The 22,717-nt window shown below is 55.5% G+C and overlaps 1 protein-coding gene across 1 annotated transcript in view; it reads left to right on the forward strand.

Moving 5' to 3' along the window:
* The window catches only part of MLXIPL (MLX interacting protein like), a 64,916-nt gene that overhangs the window by 26,352 nt on the left and 15,847 nt on the right, over positions 1-22,717 (forward strand). Inside the window, exons 8-10 of the mRNA XM_050929201.1 lie at positions 13,454-13,653; positions 13,886-14,456; positions 22,129-22,202. Coding sequence (XP_050785158.1) covers positions 13,454-13,653; positions 13,886-14,456; positions 22,129-22,202 — 845 coding nt within the window. The remainder of the gene's footprint in view (positions 1-13,453; positions 13,654-13,885; positions 14,457-22,128; positions 22,203-22,717) is intronic.

Raw genomic sequence — 22,717 nt, forward strand, 5'->3', positions numbered from 1 at the left:
AGGCTCCTAGAGTTATTGAAAATCAACATTAATGGTCCAGCAAGTTTCTTGGCCTGCTCCTTTAAAACTCTTGGATTATGTTATCCCATCCTGCTGATTCAAAAATATCTGACTTTAGTAGTTGCTGTTTAACATACTCTTATGTTTCTATGGGAATGGAAAGTATTTCACCTTCATCTTCATCCTCATCTCTGACATGACTACACTGGCTGTGTTTTTTCCCAAATACAGAGCAGCCATATATATTAAGCACTTCTGCCTTTTCCTTGACAGCCCTGCCAAGAGGGAGAAAGGGGTGCTTCATGGGAGAGGTAGCTAAATAGGCTAACATAAGGCACCCAAACCACAGTTCCCCTCAGGCACCATGGCACTAGTTTGAATAAAAATATTTCAGTTTTTAGCCAAAATATTTGGCTGAAAACTCAAAATTTTCCATGACCCCCCCTTCCCTAATTTCCAACTCGCTCTGCTGGGGTCTCCCCACAACCGGCACTCCTGAACCATGGCCTACATCAGCCATTCCTAGCCTGTGGTCCATGGAGCATGTGGCTGTGGCTCTGTGGAGGGCAGATTGGGAACGTGATGGTTCTTATTTCCAGCTGCTAAAATGCATGAATGGAAGCACAAGCTCCCTTTCCTGTTCTCTGCAGCTGCCCCGCACAGGTTATGTCATTGAGGAGCAGTGATGAATGGGAAGAGACGACTCTATGGAACAGTCTCCAAGATGCGACAAAGAGTCCTGTGGCACTTCATAGACTAACAGACGTTTTGGAGCATGAGCTTTCGTGGGTGAATACCCACTTCCTCAGACGCATGTAGTGGAAATTTCCAGATGCAGGTATATTTATACATATTTATACCTGCCTCTGGAAATTTCCACTACATGCGTCTGACGAAGTGGGTATTCATCCACGAAAGCTCATGCTCCAATACCTCTGTTAGTCTGTAAGGTACCACAGGATTCTTTGTTGCTTTTTACAGATCCAGATTAACACGGCTACCCCTCTGATATTCTCCAAGATGTTTCCTTTCTTGTCTTTCCTGGGGACAGCCTAGTGTGCTGGACAGGTGGAGTGACCACTCAGCCCAGCAGGGCTCTGAGCTGAAGCAGCAGTTCAGTTTGGCCCCTTCATGCTTACTCTCTCTGGGCCTGTGCTGCTGCTGCTGCTTTTGCACGGAGGCTGTGGGAAGTCGTAGCATTTCTGATTAGCACAACCAGAGAGGAAAATAACCTCCTGGTGGGAGGGGCTGGCTGGCTTAGGCCATATTTCTAGTGGGCACCAAAGGCCGAGTGCCCACCTGGTCAGTGCTCCTAGGCCTGGGATGGAGAGAGAGGCAAAGGTGTAGTGCGGGAGCTCGCTGCATGCAAATAGGAAGAGAATTGTTCAGATCCAGGACTCTACCCAGTGCATGGGAATGACACATCCCTTTCCCCAAAAAGGTTATAATCCAGGATCACAGCCTGTGGAAAAACCTGAAATGTGAGTGTGTGTGGAGGGGTATGTGTAGACGTGTGTGTTGGGGAGGTGCTGGGGGTAGGAGACATCGCAACACCCCCATTGCCAGGAAGGCTGCTGGAGCCAGACTTCCAGGTGCTCAGCGCTGTTCTCAACAGGAGCTGCTGGGTGCCCACTGCTTTTGACAATCTGGCCGCTTGGCTGAGTGGACTGAGTGGGAGCTGAGCTGCTCTGGAAGTCTGGCCCTGGGTTTCCTGAGAGATGCCTCACCCAGTGCTGGGAGACAGAAATGCGCAGAGTGTGGGAGAGTGCAGGGCCAGTGCAACCATTTAGGCGGTCACCTAGGGAGCTGGGATTTGGGGGGGTGCCATTTTCTTTGGCAGTGACTGCGGCGGCTGGGTCTTTGGCCGCCCCGGTCGCCACCAGCATTTAGGCGGAGGGAGCTGGGGCAGGGGAGCACGGGGAGGGCCGCCTGCAGCAAGTAAGGGGGTGGGGGCGGCACGACGGGGAACTCCCCACCCCAGCTCACCCCTGCTCCACCTCCTCCCCGAGCACGCCATGGCCGCTTCACTTCTCTTGCCTCCCAGGCTTGCGGCGCCAATCAGCTTAAGTGCTGCAAGCTTGGGAGGCGGGAGAAGTGAAGCGGCCACGGCGTGCTCGGGGTGCTTGTGCTTGTGTGTGGAGCAGGGGTGAGCTGGGGTGCCTCAGGATGGAGGGTGGGGGGTGGGGAGCTGTCACAAGGGGGGTGCCTCAGGGCAGAAGGGGGGAGCTGCCGCAGGGGGCGTGCCTCAGGGCGGGGGTACGGGGGGTGCAAGGTGGAAGTTTTGCCTAGGGCGCGAAACATCCTTGCACCGGCCCTGGGAGAGTGAGGTGGGCCTGGGGGGTTGCTGGCCCCATCACTAGCGTCAGGCAGGTCAGTACCTCACAGTGGAATAAAACAAGCAAAGCCCAAGAGGGAGACACAAGCCTGAGCTGAGGCTAAGCCTGAGCCCCGTCGTGGTGCCGTGTGCCTGTCAGTCAAGGAGCAGAAGCCAGTCCGGAATGAGGAACCACCCCGTGCCCTTAGGGTGCGTGGGAGAGGGGTCTGAGTCAGATGGAGAAGTCCTGATGGCAGAGCCAGGGGAGCAGCTGGGCCTGGTGTCTGACAGCTGCCTGCATTCTGCTTCAGGTAGGACCCTGCTCTTTGCTCTTGGGACTGCTGTGGGGCTGGGCTACCCCGGCTCTTCCAAAGGACAGCCCCTCCCTTCTCCACGGACTGGGGGCGGGGGGGGGTTAAAGCCCAGAGATGGCACTAAAGGGGCTTTGATTTGGAAGCTGGGGAAGGTGGAAAAGACATAAGAAGGAGCTGTACTGCCCCCCAGGAGTCTGCTGAGGACCGCCCCAGTACTCTTGCCACTGGGGCAAAGGGTTTGGAGCTCAGGTATTGGGCTGTCAGCGTGAGCTCCTGCTCTAAGCAAGAACTCCAGCCACCTGGTTACCGTCACCAGCCCAGGGTGGCTCAGTGGAAGGCAGCAGCCAGTGCCCAGGACCATGTGCTAGGGGAGGAGGGGAGGCGTGACTGGGACAGAGGGGTCTGGGGAGAGCATTGGACTGTCCTGTGGGGATAGGGGCACATACAGTCCCTGCACTGAGAAGCAATTGGGCAGGGCTTGCCGCCTGTCTCTGTTGTGTGCTTGGAGAGATCCCCCGAGGAATTGAATTGAGCACCAGGGAAATGCCTAAAATACACACAACCCGCTGCCGTGCCATCAGCTCATTCCCTTGGCCATGGGAACAGCCCAGCCCCTCTGCCAAGGATGACCAGGCTTTGCCGTCTCTGTGGATGATTGTGGGGCTTTGCACTTTGTATGGCTGAGCTCCTGGGATACTGCATCGAGTAAGCCAAGATGCCCACCCCAACACCTCCTGCATGGCCCCATGACCGAGTGGCACAGGGCTCCTGACTCTGCCCTGCAGTGGAGTTACTTACCCCTGTGCAAAGTGGGTGCAGAATGGCTGCCTTGAACAACCACTGTGGGCAGAGCAGAGCTGGGTCCCTCCTCTCTGGGACCCTAAAGGAGGCAACTTTACAAAGGTGAAAGTGGGGCCTCTGGGGTTACCAGCTCTGTAGAGAAGAGAAGTGTTTTCCAAGGCACCAGCACAGGGCTTGCTCCCCAGATCCTAGAATCTCAGGGTTGGAAGGGACCTCAGTCCAACCCCCTGCTCAAAGCAGCACCAATCCCCAGACAGATTTCTGCCCCAGATCTGTAAGTGGCTCCCTCAAAGATTGAACTCACAACCCTGGGTTTAGCAGGCCAATGCTCAAACCACTGAGCTATCCTTCCCCCCTCAGCCTGAGGAAACATCAGAGCCCAGGGAATCCCTTCCAGAATTATCTGCGCAGCTGCTGGGAGCTGAGCGCTAGAGACTAGGACCCTGCTGCACTGAGGAGTTTGCAGTGGACACGAGGCTGAGTGGGTCGGTTAGTGGTGGGGTTGGCCTGTGGCTGGTTAATGCCGGGATTCCCCAGGGTAGCTCATGTCAAAACAAGCTCTTGGATCTGCTGGGATCCCCGTTCCTTAGTGAATTCCCTGCTAGACACAATGCCTCTGGTCTCTGGGGTACGGCTTCGCTGCAGGGAGCAGTGTAAGTCCCATCTCAGACAGACATGCACGCACTGGTGCTTTGACTGAGCTAACATGAGACAACTAGCAGAGTAGCAGCAGCGGTGTGGCTAGCCACCTGAGCGTGTGCCTGGGACCTGCGATGGAGTTGTCATCAGGCAGCTGTGCTGCTGTTCTCAGCGCACCAGCTCCATCAGAGCTAGCCCATGTACATCTACCTGAGCTGGGAATTGCACCTCCAGCTCCAGTGTGATGAACCCTAGAGAGAACCAATCAGCTCTCCCTAGCCAGGGCAGTGCTGAGATCTGGGGGTTGGGTTGTGATGGGGCCTATGGCATCCCTGGCTCCAGCACATGGCGAACACCCTGCCACAGGCTCCTGGGGACCGGCACCCACATGAGGTCGGGGGCTGGGTTCACGGCCAAGGGATCATGCTAGGCAGTGCTGTGCCATAAACAGCACCCCTGGGGCAGTGGAAGGGGAAGCAGCAAAGCAGCAGACACCCAACAGCCTGTCCAGGGGAGACCGGTGCTGGAGAACTGCAAGCGTACGTGTGATAGGGCTGAGGAAATCTGGGGGAGGGGTGTCTTTGCCAGGCTGAATGGGCAGCTCCCAGGGGGACAGCAACTAGGCTATAGGACCAAGGTACAGTCCTGGTGGAGCCCAAATCCCTTCTTTTCTGGAGAGGCTGAGCTCAGTGAGACCCACTGCTGGGTGCTTGTGTCAGACATGGCCCTGTGGCATGTGTACAGATGCCTGGGCACAACCCCGCCTGGGCAGCCAGCTGCCCTCGCGCGCCTACCCTCACATGGAGCAGAAGGCTGCGTCCTTTCCAGCAAATCTGTTGTTGGGCTTGCAGCGCCCTGACTCCTGCTGGAGACCTGAGCACATGTCCTCAGCACTCTGGGATGCACAGTGCACAACCTAGGCCAACTCCACCCTGGCCCTCCTTCCTCTGATCTGTCTCTAACGGGGCCCCAGAGGGCAATGTGTGGCACAGAGCCCCTTGCCAAGGGGCATGAGGCACTAGCATGATCAGTGGCTGGGGCTAGGTGCTCAGCCAGGTCAATTAGAAGCCCAGGAGTCCCATGTGCCTGGTACTGCCCCAGAAGAGAGGGGGCAATTACAGGGCGAAGGTCATTCCCCGCATGGAGGTGGCAGGCCAAAACTGCCCGCCCAGCACTTTGTGCTGTGCCTGTCTGAGCTTGCGGAAGGAGCGGGGTTGGAGATGCGGAAAGGAAGGGAGAGCGGAGTCGCATCAGGGTCATGGGGCCTGGTTTCGGGAAGGCTGCAGGATGTGGTTAGCCACAGGCCACATGCAAGGTTAGAGCACGGGCATGAGGGACTCAGAGCCTACAATGAAAATAAACCTCCACCCAGACCGCCAGCGAGGTGTTAGCCTGTGTGATGGAGTAGGGGCTGTCTGTGTGGGGGATGGGAGAGCCGGGGATGTCTTTAGGTGAGGGACAGGATTTTTAAGCCTGTAACCTGAGCCAGATAGGAGGGAGGGGGTTAGCACCTTGGCCTGGGAAGCTGGACAAAGGAATCGGCCGGCTGGAGGAGGGGCAGTTCAGTTTCGGTTATGGGCTGGGTGAGGGGAATTCTGGGGATCCTATGCTGGGATCCAAGCGCCCTGAACCCTGAGAAGGACTTGATTAGGGGGTCCTGGTTGGGCCTCCAGGCTCTGCTGTAACCTGCATTCCTGTGTCCAATAAACCTTCTGTTTTACTGGCTGGCTGAGAGTCACTGTGAGTCCCAGGAAGAAGGGTGCTGGACCAGACTCCCCCACACTCCATGACAACTGGTTTCAGCGGTGGGATATACTGCACCCCGTGGACGGCGCTTCCTGCAGTTAGTGACTGGGGAGCAGTAAAACGAAGGGGTGATTAACCCCTGGGAGTGTGTGCCCAGTAAGAAGAACTTTGCAGTAACAGGGTCCCCCAGGGGATTGCAGCAAGCGGTCCCAGGGGCGGAGGAGTCTGCAGCTCCACCCTGGCAGAGAGGTGGTGACCTCAAGAAGGGCTGGTGCACTAGGGGGTCTCCCTGGAAACCGTGGGAAGTGACAAGCACCCCGGCCTGTGAGTGGCCAGCAGGAAGATGTATGCCCAGTGGCGCAAGTGCGACCTGGTGGAGCTGTGCAAGCAGAGGGGGCTGTGCAGGGGGAGACTCGCCAAAGACCAGCTGATTGCCCAGCTGGAGGAGGGAGATCGCTTAAATGAACTGATCACTGTCTCTGAGGGAAGCAGCCTGGCAGATGCAGCGCAGGCACCAGTGTCTGTCCCCGTTGGGAGTGATCAGCTGGCGGCTGAGGGCTCCCTGAGACCCCCCATTCCTATGCCTAGGGGAAGGGTGGGGAGGAGCCCAGCGGCTACCGAGGGCACTGTGACCCCCCCCCGGCCAGCAGAGGATCCTCCCGGCGAAGCTCAACCCCAGCAGGGGATCGTCCCGGCGGCGCTCGGCATCCATGGAGCGGAAGCGGCTGGAATGGGAGAGAGAGCTAAAACTGAGAGAGCTGGAGGATCATGAGAAACAGAGAGAACATGACCAGGAGGAGAAAGAGAGACAGAGGGAACATGAAGCGAGACAGAGGGAACATGAGGAGAGACAAAGACAGTGGGAACTGGAGGAAAAAGAGTGACAGCGTCATCATGAGCTGGAACTGGTGAGGCTGAGGGGCAGCGGGCCCCCAGCTGCGATGAGTGAGGGGTGCCCAGGACTGTGCGGAGCTTTGATAAGTGCATCCTGGCCCCGTGTAAGGAGGGGGAGGACATGGATGACTTCCTGGATGCCTTTGAGATGGCCTGCGAGCTGCACCAGGTAGATCCTGTGGACAGGCTCCAGGTTCTCACTCCCTTACTGGACCCCAAGGCCATGGCATTGTACCGCCAGCTGGGAGAGGAGGAGAAAGGGAACTATGAACTATTCAAGCAGGCCCTGCTGCGCGAGTTTGGGCTGACTCCTGAGATGTACTGGGAAAGGTTCCGGAGTCCGTATAAAACCCCTGAGGTCTCATACCTGCAGCTAGCCGTCCGCATGGAGGGATACGCCAGCAAGTGGGCAGATGGGGCCCAGATGAAGGGGGACCTGGTTAAACTGCTGGTACTGGAGCAACTGTATGAGCGGTGCCCATCCGACCTGAGGCTGTGGTTGAGGGACCAAAAGCCAGAGAACTCGCGACATGCAGGGCTGCTGGCTGATGAGTTTGTGAAGAGCCGGTCGGGGGGTGGCAGGGAGGAGTCCCAAAGGAACAGGCCCACAGCGATGCAGAGAGAGAGTCATCTTGGGACCTCCCAAAGGGGGAATAGGGAGAACCCCCTCCCAAGGGGAACGCCCAGCGTCAGGGACAACCGATCGGTTCGAGGGGACCAACGGGACATGAGCTGCTATCAATGTGGCTAGAGGGGCCACATATGGTCCCAGTGCCCTAGACTCAAGGACAGACTGAGCAGACCGACCCCACACCAGGTTAACTTGGTAGAGACCCAGCCGGATGAGGGGCAGCGTTCGCAGGAAAGGGGGGCTGGCCGCATACCACCTGCAAAGGAGGGAGGAGGGCCCCAGGTCAGCTCCTCTGGGGGGCTGGATGCTCCAGGCTCCGAGTTTTTGGTTTACAGGGTGGGTGCGGGGCTGTCCCTCCGGAAAGAGTGCCTGGTTTCTCTGGAGGTAGATGGGAGGAAGGTCTCTGGGTACTGGGACACAGGCACAGAGGTGATGCTGGCCTGGCCCGAGGTGGTGGCCTCAGATCGGATGGGGCCCGACACCTACCTGACCCTGATGGGCGTGGGCGGGACCCCATTCAAGGTGCCCGTGGCGAGGGTACACCTGAAGTGGGGGGCCAAGGAGGGCCCCAAGGACTTGAGGGTACACCCATATTTGCCCACAGAAGTGTTAATGGTGGGGGGGACCTGGAAGTATGGCCAAGTAACGCCCGAGGTGCTCTGGTCGTGACCCATAGTCAGAGTCAGCGCAGGGCACTGCCCCCTGACAACGGGGAAGGTACTCTGCCCGAGGCGCAGGACCGTAACCTGGTGGGGAGGGAATGCCCAGGGACACGGCTCAGACAGGCTGCGCCCTTAGACCCAGCCGATGAGAGAGAGCAGGTCCCCATCCCTGTCCCAGCTGCTGAGTTCCAGGCCGAGTTGCAGAAAGATCCCTCCTTGCGGAAGCCCAGGGACCGGGCTGACCTTAGTGCGGTACAGACCATGAGGAGAGGTTGCAAGGAGAGGTTCCTGTGGGAGAAGGGGTTCCTGTACCGAGAATGGGCTCCCCCAGCAGAAGTGGAGTCATGGGGGATCAGGAGGCAGCTGGTGGTTCCCCAGAAGTTTCGCCACAAGCTACTGTACCTGGCCCATGACATCCTTCTCGCAGGGCACCAGGGAATCCGGCGCACCAGGCAGAGGCTGCTACAGAACTTTTACTGGCCTGGGGTCTTTACCCATGTCCGACAGTACTGCCAATCCTGTGACCCCTGCCAGAGGGTGGAGAAGGCCCGGGACAAGCGGAAAGCGGCTTTGAGGCCTTTACCCATCATAGAAGAACCTTTCCAGAAGGTGGCCATGGACATAGTGGGACCTCTCAGCAGGGCGACCCAGTCGGGGAAGAAATACATCCTGGTGGTGGTAGATTTTGCCACTCGCCAGCCCGAGGCGGTGGCCTTGTCCTCTATCGAAGTAGACACCGTGGCAGATGCGCTGCTGACCATTTTCAGCCGGGTGGGGTTCCCCAAGGAAGTCTTAACGGACCAGGGGTCCAACTTCATGTCGACCCTACTCCGGTGCTTGTGGGAGAAATGTGGGGTCCAGCACAACTGGGCCTCAGCGTATCACCCCCAGTCCAACGGGCTAGTGGAAAGATTCAACGGGACGCTAAAGATGAGGCTAAAAACATTTATGAACCAGCACCCGCAGGACTGGGACAAGTACTTACCTCACCTGCTGTTCACGTACAGGGAGGTACCCCAGGAGCCTACTGGGTTTTCGCCTTTCGAATTGTTATATGGAAGGTAGGTAAGGGGGCCCCTGGACCTGATGAGAGACGAATGGGAGGGGAAGGCCACTCCCGATGGAGAGTCAGTGGTGGAGTATGTCCTGACCTTCCGGGAAAGACTTTCTGAGCTTATGGGCCTGGCCAGGGAGAATCTAGCCCGAGCCCAGAGGAAGCAGAAGGTCTGGTATGACCGCATGGCGCGGGCCCGCACCTTCGCCACCTGGGATCAAGTGATGGTTCTCATCCCCATGAGGAAAAACAAACTCCAGGCTGCCTGGGAAGGGCCTTTCAAGGTTGTCAAGCAACTAAATGAGGTAAACAATGTGGTGGAGCTGTCAAACCAAGCTCATTACCGCCGGGTGTACCATGTGAATATGATGAAGCCACACTATGACAGGGGGAATGTGGTGTTGGCCGTGTGTGGACATTGGGAGGAGCAGGGAGATGACCCTTTAGTGGATCTATTCCCTGGGACAAAAGCTGGTTCCCCCCTGGAGACAATTCCCCTCTCTGATCAGCTGACCCTGGCCCAGCACGCTGAGATCAGAGGGGTGCTGCAGCTGTACTGACAGCTGTTTTCCAACCAGCCTGGACGCACTAATTTGACTGTCCACTGGGTGGACACCGGGTCACATCCCCCGATAAGATGCTCCCCTTTTCGGGTCACTGGGAAAACTGCCCAGGACCTAGAAAGAGAGGTCAGGGACATGCTGGCTTTGGGGGGTGATCCAGCCGTCTTCCAGCCTTTGGGCCTCGCCTGTGGTACTGGTCCCCAAAAGGGATGGGTCGATCCGGTTCTGTGTGGACTATCGAAAGCTCAATGCCATCACTGTGTCTGATGCCTACCCCATGCCCAGGCCTGATGAGCTCCTAGACAAGCTGGGAGGCGCTCGGTACCTCACCACCATGGATCTTACAAAGGGCTACTGGCAAGTGCCACTAGACGCAGATACCAGGCTGAAATCGGCCTTTATCACCCCTCTGGGGCTCTACGAGTTTCTGACCCTGCCCTTCGGCCTCAAGGGAGCACCAGCCACCTTCCAGCACCTGGTGGATCAGCTACTGAGGGGGATAGAAAGTTTTGCCTTGGTGTATATTGACGACATCTGCATCTTCAGCCAGACCTGGGAGGACCACGTGTCCCAGGTTAAACAAGTGCTGAACCGACTCCAGGAGGCTGGGTTAACCATAAAGGCTGAGAAGTGCAAGGTGGGGATGGCTGAAGTATCTTACCTGGGCCATCGGGTGGAACCAGCCAAGGTGGAGGTGATCAGAGACTGGCCTGCCCCTCAAACCAAAAAGCAGGTCCAGGCCTTTATTGGGATGGCAGGGTACTATCGAAGGTTCGTGCCCCACTTCAGCGCCATAGCCGCCCCCCTCACTGAGCTGTGCAAGAAGGGGAAGCCAGACAAGGTGGTCTGGACCGAGCAGTGCCAGCAGGCTCTCCGGGCGCTGAAGGAGACTCTGGTTAGTGGCCCAGTTGTGGCAAACCCAGATTTTGACAAGCCCTTTATGGTGTTCACCGACGCCTCAGACACGGGACTGGGGGCGGTGTTAATGCAGGAGGATGTAAAGTGGGAGAGACACCCCATCTTGCACCTGAGCAAGAAGTTGCTACCCCTGGAGCAGAACTACATGGCCATCGAGAAGGAATGCCTGGCCATGGTGTGGGCCCTTAAGAAACTGGAGCCATATCTCTTTGAGTGACACTTCACCGTGTACACCAACCACTCTCCCCTGACCTGGCTGCGCCAGATGAAAGGAGCCAACACCAAGCTCCTGAGGTGGAGCCTGCTCCTGCAGGACTATGACATGGACGTGGTCCATGCGAAGGGAAGTGCCAAACCGATAGCGGACACGTTGTCCCGGAGAGGGGGACCTGGACTTCCCCAGGTCACTGGGCAGAGTGACCCTGCTCAGTTCAGTCTCGAAGGGGGGAGAGATGTGATGGAGTAGGGGCTGTCTGTGTGGGGGATGGGAGAGCCGGGGATGTCTTTAGGTGAGGGACAGAATCTTTAAGCCTGTAACCTGAGCCAGATAGGAGGGAGGGGGTTAGCACCTTGGCCTGGGAAGCTGGACAAAGGAATCGGCCGGCTGGAGGAGCGGCAGTTCAGTTTCGGTTTTGGGCTGGGTGATGGGAATTCAGGGGATCCTATGCTGGGATCCAAGCGCCCTGAACCCTGAGAAGGACTCGATTAGGGGGTCCTGGTTGGACCTCCAGGCTCTGCTGTAACCTGCATTCCTGTTGTACAATAAACCTTCTGTTTTACTGGCTGGCTGAGAGTCACTGTGAGTAGCAGGAAGAGGGGTGCTGGATCGGACTCCCCCACTCTCCATGACAGCCTGGCACTACCATGCTAGGCAGGGCCCGATCCCCCGGCACCGCTCTTAAGCCAGGAGCCTCATTGGGATAAAGCTCACCGTGGTGATGGGGAATGGCTGCAGGAGTTAACATGGCACCCAGAGCATGAGGGACCTGGACTGGCCGAGCTGTGGGAAGGGACACACATGGGACCCAGGCCTGGGGGAGATTATACATGTTGGACTCAGTGCTGGCCAAACTGGGGAAGGGGACACGTGGACCCAGGGCTGGGGGAGGGGACACACATGGGACCCAGGGCTGGGGGAGACGACATGTGGGACCCAGAACTGGGGGAGGGGACACACATGGGACCCAGGCCTGGGGGAGATGACATGTGGGACCCAGGGCTGGGGGAGGAGACACACATGGGACCCAGGGCTGGGGGAGATTATACTTATTGGACTCAAGGCTGGCTGAGCTGGTTACATCCCACTCAGCAGCGCATATGCTGACCCCACCAGCCTGTGGAATTGGAGGCTGCAGCTGGGGCTGCAGAGCTGGGTGATGTCTCCCTTCTGTTGTCCAGGGGCTTTCCACTCTGCTCAGGCTGCTGCAGGATGGAGCCCGGAGGGGCTCAGCCGTGCTGCAGGCTGGCCTCGCCCCGAAGACCATGCTTGCCATGGCTGGACGGATGGGTGAGGGAAGGAGGGTCCTGCCCTGCTGTAGGCGGTGGCTCCCCTGTGGTGTGGGAGGGTTTTCCTGTGTCCCTCTCCCTGTATGCAGCACAGCTGGGCCCCTGGTATAGGGGCTGCACGGAGCTGCCTCTTTCCTCTTTGCACCAGAAACGCCAGCATTTCACAATTGCTGCTGCCACATAAATCATGGGGAGCTAGGAACTCCCTTAGCCCCACTCCACTGCCCTGAGCCCCCAGAACCCACAAGGGAGAGCCAGGGGATGCTGATACCCCTTCATGTCAGCTAGAGGCAGAAAAATTGGAGAGCAAAACCCTGTCTCCCCAGGATATTCTGGAAGGCCCCCACCTCCGCCATCATCAGCATCCCCCAGCCCTGAGGAGATGCTGAAACGCCTGCAGTGGGCCTGTCCACATGGGCCGGGGGGTTAGGGAGGAGGAAAGGGCGAGGCTGCTTCTGAATTTGGGAAAGAAAGTTCTGTGGGGTGAGTGAGAAGCACAGAAAAGCCCAGGGTGTCTGGGGCCAGGTGTTACAGCTCCTGGTTATTGGAGGCTTGGAATGCCAGGGCACAGGCAGCTGTAGGAGCAACCTGCTATGCCTGTCTGAGCAGGGGGCAGGTGGGCACACTGCTCATCCAGTCTGATTATGTGGGGCAGCAGCTGTCTCTGACTGGCCTGGACTTTGTGGTTGGAAGCTAGGCACGGAGCCCTGCCACAAGCTGGGTTGTATCTGGCAGGATCTGGCCCAGCATGCCAGCTTCACCCTTTGCTTTAAGGAGTGTCTTCCCAGTTCCCAGCATCCCCACAGAGAGTCCCACCGCCCCCCCCACGGGAAAGTAACACCCCATCCCACTGTGCTGGGCCAGGAGAGTGTGCAAAGCCCCGGCCGATGCAGCCTGGGAGGGAGGCACTTTGTGGGACTGATGGAGGGATGGTGCTGGGAAGGGGAGAGTGAGCCAAGCAGCCCTCCCCTTGAGACCACCCCCAGCACCAGGGGCCACTCCCGGGCAGGAGACATGAAGGGGGCTGGTCCCCGGCAGGCAGGAGCCTGGGGAGTACGATACTGTAGCTGGGTTAAGGTGGGCTGGAGGCCTGCATGGCTTTAAATGTACGGAGCTGGGCTCTGACACAAGAGTCCCTCCCACGCCACAGGGGAGCCACCGCCTGCAGCAGGGCGGGACCCTCCTGTGGCTCCTTGCTGGGGTGCAGGGAGGAATGATTTTCCCCACGTCAATTCTTGCACAACTGCCTAGGCTCATGGTACGTTTTCTCTGCACCAGGGTGGGCTGCTGCGGCAAGCAGGCTGTCAGACTGCTGTGAGGGCAAACCCTGTACCTGCCCAGTGGGCTGGCTAGCATGAGCTTGGGCTGCCTCAGGAGGTGGGGGTCACCATGTCTCTGCTTTGCCTTGCAGATCTCTTCACCGGCCACCGCCCACTGCCTTCACAAATGCATCTGAGCTACCAAGAGCAGCCCTGCTTCACGCCCATGGCTGACACCCTATACAGCAGCAGCAGTACCCCACCTGCCAGCCACGCAGACCCACTGATGGCCTCCAGAGCCCTGCCTGCCAGCTACGTTGATGCCCCAATCCCGCCCAATGGCCACCTACAGGTGAGCAGGTCTCCAGGCAGGGATCACGTCCTAGTCTGCTTCTCTCTGGCCCTGCGATTGCTCTGCCCTCTGTGTTTGCTTCACCGAGGCAATGGTGCCAGGCCCCTGTGCTGCTGCGCAGCGGGTTCTATCCCCGTCTCCCCTGCTGTCTGTTATCCCTGTCCCTCTCGGTCCTGGTCCAATCCAGCAGTCCAGGGGCAAACGCTCTGTAATCTGCCTCTGTCTCTTTCAGTCTAGCAGCAACTGCTCCTCCCGGCTCAGCCTGCCTGGCTCCTTCCTCAGCTCTGATTTCCAGCCAGCCCCGCGGCCCGTGGACCCCCGCAGCGGCCTGTGCTCTGACCTCAAGCACAAGCCCCCGCTCCATTATGGGCTCCCCAGCAAGAGTCTCAGCATGGAGCCCTTCGGCCCTTCCTACTGCACCCCAGCAGCCCCCCAAGGAGCCTTCGTGCTGGGCCAGGACCCCCTGTACCCACCGGCTTCAGCACCGAGATCCAAATTCCATTACTCCAGCTCCATTAGCGGCTCTTCACTCTCCACGCCATGCTTTACCCAGCACACGCCAGGCTTGAGCTACAGCGTGGACCTCCTGCCAACAGCATACTCTGCTCTGTCCAGTGCCCAGCCCCTGCCCCCAGTGATGCTGAGCGGCCCCACGTTTGCCACCCCCAAAGAGCAGTTGCCGTCTGGGGGCAGCAGCCCAATGGTGAAGCCAGCCAGCCCCAAGACAAAGAGACCCATGAGACTCCCTGTGCCCCCTTCCGTGGCTGTGCCTAACCCTTGCCTGACCCAGCTCCTGACTGCAGGTAACAGGGTAGGGGATTGCTTTTGGGGGGGTTGCCGTTTGCCACTGGCTGAGGGCATCTGACTGCCCCCATCTGGCCAGCTGACTTTATTCAGCTGGAGCGGGAAGCTGGTACTAGGCTGTTGGGCCGGAGGATTTTGGCAGATGGGCTGACTCTGCGTTCTAGAGAGGGGAAAGGGAGCTGATATCTAGGCATGGGCTGGTAGTGCCCCCGCTTTAGGATCAATACTCATCTCATTCAATGCCACTATCCTGCCACGCCATGCTCCATGGCACTGCGTTGCTGCAGGCACCTAGCCTCCTCTCTTCATACCAGCGATGCTCTTTCCCTCGCCTGCTGATCCACAGGCTGCCATGATGTGGAAAAAGCATCTAGAGCAGGAGAGAGCTGGTGGGGGGGGAGTGGGAGCAGGAGGCCTGGTGGAGGAGGAGGAGTGCAGAGAAATGAGTCTGAGATGGTGGCTGAGCTGTAGGAGGAGTCACATTGGAGCTTGAGTTTGGGAATCGCTGCCTGCAGGAGGCACTAGGAGTGAGAGCCTTGAACCGCTGACCAAGGGCGCAAGGTGCTAACAGGGCAATGGTGTCTCAGCAGGCAGGTGAGGCTGGGTGATCACAGCACCTGTATCTGAGGCTGCAGGGAGCCCCAGAAGGGCAAAGGGCTGTGGTGACTCCGCCTCGGCTGGGAGGAGACCATTGGCGACCCTGGTGAGGGCAGGATGGGTGCAGTTGTCCACAGGGTGCTGTGAGTGCCCGGCTGTGGGGCAGGATCTGAACCCTGGGGCCAATGCTAGTCACACAGATTGGGAGATTGATTAGCACTGCCGTTTCATCCCCTGGGATCGTTCACCTCCCAGTGCAGTGCCCTGCCCCCAGAGCCCATGATAGTGACTGCCCTCTTGGGAGAGCCAGGGGACCTGCATGTTGAGCAGTATGGGAGGAGCTGCCCTGCCCCAGGCCGGGTACCTAGAAGAGAGGAGGAACTCAATGGCTGCAGTACCTCAGCAGGCACAGTCTGGGCCAGACATTCATAAGAACATAAGAGTGACCATGCTGGGTCAGACCAAAGCTCCATCTAGCCCAGTGTCCTGTCTTCCAACAGTGGCCAGTGCCAGGTGCCCCAGAGGGAGTGAACAGAACAAGTCGCCATCAAGTGATCCATCCCGTCGCCCATTCCTAGCTTCTGGCAAACAGAGGCTAGAGACACCATCCCTGCCCATCCTGGCTAATAGCCCTTGATGGACGTAAGAACATAAGAATGGATATACTGGGTCAGACCAAAGGTCTGTCTAGCCCAGTATCCTGTCTACTGATAGTGGCCAAAGCCAGGTGCCCCAGAGGGAGTGAACCTAATAGGCAATGATCAAGTGATCTCTCTCCTGCCATCCATCTCCACCCTCTGACAAACAGAGGCTAGGGACACCATTCCTTACCCATCCTGGCTAGTAGCCATTAACAGACTTAACCTCCATGAATTTATCCAGTTCTCTTTTAAATGCTGGTATAGTCCTAGCCTTCACAACCTCCTCAGGTAAGGAGTTCCACAAGTTGACTGTGTGCTGTGTGAAGAAGAACTTCCTTTTATTTGTTTTAAACCTGCTGCCCATTAATTTCATTTGGTGGCCCCTAGTTCATGTATTATGGGAACAAGTAAATAACCTTTCCTTATTTACTTTCTCCACATCACTCATGATTTTATATACCTCTATCATATCCCCCTTTAGTCTCCTCTTTTCCAAGCTGAAAAGTCCTAGCCTCTTTAATCCCTCCTCATATGGGACCTTCTCCAAACCCCTAATCATTTTAGTTGCCCTTCTCTGAACCTTTTCTAATGCCAATATATCTTTTTTGAGATGAGAAGACCACATCTGTATTCAAGATGTGGGCGTACCATGGATTTATATAAGGGCAATAAGATATTCTCCATCTTATTCTCTATCCCCTTTTTAATGATTCCTAACATCCTGTTTGCTTTTTTGACCGCTGCTGCACGCTGCATGAATGTCTTCAGAGAACTATCCATGATGACTCCAAGATCTTTTTCCTGATCCGTTGTAGCTAAATTAGTCCCCATCATATTGTATGTATAGTTGGGGTTATTTTTTCCAATGTGCATTACTTTACATTTATCCACAGTAAATTTCATTTGCCATTTTGTTGCCCAATCGCTTATTTTTGTGAGACCTTTTTGAAGTTCTTCACAGTCTGCTTTGGTCTTAACTATCTTGAGCAGTTTAGTATCGTCTGCAAACTTTGCCACCTCACATTTTACCCCTTTCTCCAGATCATTTATGAATAAGTTGAATAGGATTGGTCCTAGGACTGACCCTTGGGGAACACCACTAGTTAGCTCTCTCCATTCTGAGAATTTATCATTTATTCCTACCCTTTGTTCCCTGTCTTTTAACCAGTTCTCAATCCATGAAAGGACCTTCCCTTTTATCCCATGACAACCTAATTTGCATAAGAGACTTTGGTGAGGGACCTTGTCAAAAGCTTTCTGAAAATGCTAAGTACACTATGTCCACTGGGTCCCCCTTTTCCACATGTTTGTTGACCTTTTCAAAGAACTCAGATTAGTAAGGCATGATTTCCCTTCACAGAAACCATGTTGACCTTTGCCCAACAATTTATGTTCTTCTATGTGTCTGACAATTTTATTCCTTACTATTGTTTCAACTAATTTGCCCGTAACTGATGTTAGATTTACCTGTCTGTAATTGCCAGGATCCCCTCTAAAGTTTTTTTTAAATATTGGCTTTACATTCGCTATCTTCCAATCATTGGGTATAGAATCCGATTTAAAGGACAGGTTACAAACCATAGTTAATAGTTCCTCAACTTCACATCTGAGCTCTCAGAACTCTTGGGTGAATGCCATCTGGTCCCGGTGACTTGCTACTGTTAAGTTTATCAATTAATTCCAAAACCTCCTCTAGTGACAACTCAATCTGTGACAATTCCTCAGATTTGTCTCCTACAAAAGCCGGCTCAGGTTTGGGACTCTCCCTGATATCCTCAGCCGTGAAGACTGAAGCAAAGAATTCATTTAGTTTCTCCGCAATGACTTTATCATCTTTAAGTGCTCCTTTTGTATCTCAATTGTCCAGGGGCCCCACTGGTTGTTTAGCAGGCTTCCTGCTTCTGATGTACTTAAAAAACATTTTGTTATTACCTTTGGAGTTTTTGGCTAGCCGTTCTTCAAACTCCTCTTTGGCTTTTCTTATTACATTTTTACATTTAATTGGCAGTGTTTATGCTCCTTTCTATTGACCTCACTAGGATCTGACTTCCGCTTTTTAAAAGATGCCTTTTTATCTCTCACTGCTTCTTTTACATGGTTGTTAAGCCACAGTGGCTCTTTTTTAGTTCTTCTACTGTGTTTTTTAGTTTGGGGTATACATTTAAGTTGGGCCTCTATTATGGTGTCTTTGAAAAGCACCCATGCAGAATGCAGGGATTTCACTTTAGTCACTGTACCTTTTAATTTCTGTTTAACTAACCCCCTCATTTTTGCATAGTTCCCCTTTCTGAAATTAAATGCCACAGTGTTGGGCTGTTGAGATGTTCTTCCCACCACAGGGATGTTAATGTTATTATAATATGGTCACTATATCCAAGTGGTCCTGTTATAGTTACCTCTTGGACCAAATCCTGCGCTCCACTCAGGACTAAATTGAGAGTTGCCTCTCTGCTTGTGAGTTCCTGTACCAGCTGCTCCAAGAAGCAGTCTTTTAAAGTATCGAGAAATTTTGTCTCTGCATTTCGTCCTGAGGTGACATGTTCCCAGTCAATATGGGGATAATTGAAATCCCTCACTATTATTGAGTTCTTAATTTTGATAGCCTCTCCAATTTCCCTTAGCATTTCATCATCAGTATCGCTGTCCTGGTCAGGTGGTCGATAATAGATCCCTAATGTTATATTTTTATTAGAGCATGACATTACTATCCATAGAGATTCTATGGAACATGTAGATTCACTTAAGATTTTTACTTCATTTAATTCTACATTTTCTTTCACATATAGTGCCACTTCCCCCCACATGATCTGTTCTGTCTTTCCAATGTATTTTGCACCCTGGAATGATTGTGTCACACTGATTGTCCTCAGTCCACCAGGTTTCTGTGATGCCTATTATGTCAAATCCTCCTTTAACATGAGGCACTCTAGTTCACGCATCTTATTATTTAGATTTCTAGCATTTCTGTACAAGTACTTTAAAAACTTGTCACTGTTTATTTGTCTGCCCTTTTCTGATGTGTCCGATTCTTTTTTATGTGACTGTTTATCATCTGATTCGGCCCTTACATTATCCTCTTCCGTCCTCTGCTCCTGACTAAAACCTAGAGAATCTCTATCAATAGACTCTCCTCTAAGAGAAGTCTCTGTCTGATCCACATGCTCCTCTGCAGCGGTCGGCGTTCCCCCATCTCCTAGTTTAAAAACTGCTCTGCGACCTTTTTAATGTTAAGAGCCAGCAGTCTGGTTCCACTTTGGTTTAGGTGGAGCCCATCTGTCCTATATAGGCTCCCCCCATCCCAAAAGTTTCCCCAGTTCCTAATGAACGTAAACCCCTCCTCTCTACACCATCGTCTCATCCACGCATTGAGACTCTGAAGCTCTGCCTGCCTACCTGGTCCTGCGCGTGGAACTGGGAGCATTTCTCAGAATGCCACCACAGAGGTCCTGGATTTCAGTCTCTTCCCTAGCAGCCTAAATTTTGCCTCTAGGACATCTATCCTACCCTTCCCTATGTCATTGGTACCTACATGTACCACGACCACTGGCTTCTCCCCAGCACTACACATATGTCTGTCTAGATGCCTTGAGAGAACCACAACCTTCACACCAGGCAGGCAAGTCACCATACGGTTCTCCTGGTCATCACAAACCCAGCTATCTACGTTTCTAATGATTGACGCTCCCATTACTAACACCTGCCTTTCCTAGTGACTGGAGTTCCCTCCCCCGGAGAGGTAACCTCAGTGTGAGAGGACACCCTAACACAGGAGTCGGCAACCTACGGCATGTGAGCTAATTTTGAGTGGCACGCAGCTGCCTGCTGCGGACCCGACCCCCACCCCCACTCAGCCCCCCTGCCCACCGCTCTCTTTTGGGGGGGGCAGGAGGCAGAAACTTGGTTCTGCGGCAGCCAAGCTTCCCCCTTCCCCGCTTCTTTCCCCAGCATGGTGCTTTCCTGCCCCGCCCCCTCTTCTTCCCTGCGCCACAGCTGATGGCCCTAGCGAGAAGGGGAGGGAAGGGGAAGAGCGGCAGTGTGAACACAGCTCTGTAGAGGAGACAGAGAGAGGTGGGGACGGGGCCTTGGGGAAGGGGGTGGAACAGGGCACATCCCTTCCAGCCCCCTGTCCTGAGCCGCTCAGGGCAGGGAGCTGGGAGCACCCCCATGAGCCGAGAACCCCAACCCCCTGCCCTGCACCCCCCATGCCCCCAGCCCTCTGCCCTGCACCCCCCATGCCCCCAGCCCTCTGCCCTGAACCTTGCACCCACACACACACCCAGACTTCTGCCCTGCACCCCCAGCCCTCTGCCCTGACCCCCCCCACACTCAGCCTTCTGCCCTGCACCTCCCACACCCCCAGCCCTCTGCCCTGAACCCCCCCACACTCAGCCCTATGCCCTGCACTCCCCGTGCCCCCAGCCCTCTGCCCTGACCCTTGACCCCACACACCCCAGCCCTCTGCCCTGATCCCTGAACCCCACCACCCCAGCCTTCTGTCCTGAACCCCGTCCCCCAGTCGTCTGCCCTGACCCCTGAAACCACCTCTGCCCCCAGGTCTGGGGTCCCGGCCGCAGGCCCTGCTCAGCCCGCTGCCGGCCTAGGTGAACAGAACCCCAGGCTGGCAGCGTAAGATCAGCATTGTAATTTAATTTTAAATGACACTTCTTAAACATTTTGAAAATCTTGTTTACTTTACTTACAATAGTTTAGTTATATAATATACACTTCTAGAAAGAGACCTTCTAAAAACGTTAAAATGAATTACCAGCACTTGAAACCTTAAATTAGAGTGAATAAATGAAGACTCGACATAGCACTTCTGAAAGGTTGCCGACCCCTGCCCTAACACCATCTGGAAGGAGGGTCCCAACTATGGGAAGGTTTCCCTCTGCTCCTATTGACTGCTCTCCTTCCCTGGGCCTTTCATCCTCCTCAACAGCGCAGGGGCTGTCTGACCGGAGGTGGGACAATTCCACAGTGTCCTGGAAAACCTCATCAACATACCTCTCTGCCTCTCTTAGCTCCCCCCTTTCCGCCACCCTGGCCTCCAAAGCCCGTATGCCGTCTTTGAGGGCCAGGAGCTCCTTGCCCCGAATGCACACATACGCCACCCGCCCACAGGACAGGTAATCATACATGCTGCACTCAGCGCAATAAACTGGATAGCCCCCACTCTGCCGCTGGGCTTCTGCCTGCCTTGTCTCCTACAGCTGCCTAAGTTAATGAAAGGGTTTTGTTTAAATCGAGAAGTTTTGAATATAGTTTAGTTTACAGGTTTTAAAGAACGACAAGTGAACCTTGCCCCCTTCCCACTCCCCTTCCAAAGTCCTTTGTGAAAGTCCCTGTTAGCAGTCTTGTTCCTCCATGAACTTATCTAGTTCTTTTTTGAACCCTGTTATAGTTTTGGCCTTCACAACATGCTCTGGCAAAGAGTTCCAGGCACTGGTAATCTGTGTGAAGAAATACTTCCTTTGGTTTTTTTTTAAACCTGCTACCAGCTCCACGCTGAGCCTTGAGGTCTGCAGCCAGTGTCAATGTGAGCACATGACAAGCTCTGTCCAGCGTGGGGAGGGATCACACAATGCAACATTTGGTGATCATGTCAAACCTCTCGCCAGCCCTGCTTTGCCTGGATGCAGGGCCGGCTTTAGGAAGTGCGGGGCCCAATTCGAACAGTTTTGACAGGGCCCTGGCAGAGATGACTTAAAAAAAAACCAACACATGTAAAAAAGCACGTGGGGCTTGTACTCACCAGGCAGTGCTTTGAGACTTCGGCGGCGGGTCCTGCACTCGCTCCAGGTCTTCAGCGGCACTGAAGGACCCGCCGCCGAAGTGACGTCGAAGACCCAGAGCGAGCGAAGGACCCGCCGCCGAAGACCCGGAGCGCCGCCAGGTGAGTAAAAATTTTAAAAGTGCCTCTAGCCAGGGAAGGGATTCTCACTGGGCGCGGGGCCCGATTCAGGCGAATTGGTGGAATAGTCCTAAAGCCGGCCCTGCCTGGATGCTGTGCCTCATTCTGCTGACAAACCCTGCGGTTTCCTGGCCTGTATCTCTGTCTCTGTAACACCAGGTACCCTGGTCCCAGGAGTCCCTGTGAGTAGGTCAGCACAGTCCAGATCAGCTGTGGAGTGTCAGCACTCAGCCCCTGTCCAGTCCCTGTTTGGCTTGATTTGCAAAGAAACAAAGGTTGGAACCTTCATTCCAGCCCCACCCTAATCCCCAGGCTTGGCCAGCCCCTGCAGCACCTCCCTGGGGCTGCTGGGCCTGGACTATCTGCCCTGAGAACCAGGAGGCGGCGGCAGCAGTAAGTCCGCATCTCCCTGCAAGGCTTCCTTGTGCTGGCCACTCACTCTGGTGGGAGGGATGTCGTAGAGCCCCAGTCTGGCTCTCTCTCATGCTGCGTCCTCACCTTCTGCTGCCTTCTGTCTTGCAGCTAAACCAGAGCTGGCCCTGGACCCTCCGTCCACTCCCAGTACCACCCTTATCCCCACGTCGCCAGCCTCCCCGGTAAGAGCTTACCAGCAACACCCTCTGCAGGGCAGCTGAGGGCATCGGCCGTTCACCGCCGCGTGCTGGGTTCAGACATGGGCTCTGGCAAGCAGCAATGGGCAGGGAATGGCAGTGAGATCACCAGTCGCTTCTGTGGGTGCCTCAGTCCTAACAACAGGCAGGGCTGGACCAGCAGGGGGTTTCTCAGGGCAGGAGCGAGGTGCACTGGTGGAGCTGGGGGGCATTGGGGCTGGATGAGTAGGGGTGGGTCAGGGCACGAGCAAGGAGCATTGGTGGAGCTTGGGGGCATTGGGGCTGGACGAGTAGGGGGTGGGTCAGGGCACGAGCAAGGAGCATTGGTGGAGCTTGGGGGCATTGGGGCTGGACGAGTAGGGGTGGGTCAGGGCAGGAGTGAGGGGCATTGGGGCTGGACTAACAGGGTACATCAGATCATAGATCACAGAACTGTAGGGCATGAAGGCACCTCGAGACATTGTCTGCACTGAGGGGGGTTGTCTAGACCATCCCTGACA

This window comes from Gopherus flavomarginatus, chromosome 19 (assembly GCF_025201925.1).
Source record: "Gopherus flavomarginatus isolate rGopFla2 chromosome 19, rGopFla2.mat.asm, whole genome shotgun sequence".
In the NCBI taxonomy this organism is placed as follows: Eukaryota; Metazoa; Chordata; order Testudines; family Testudinidae; genus Gopherus; species Gopherus flavomarginatus.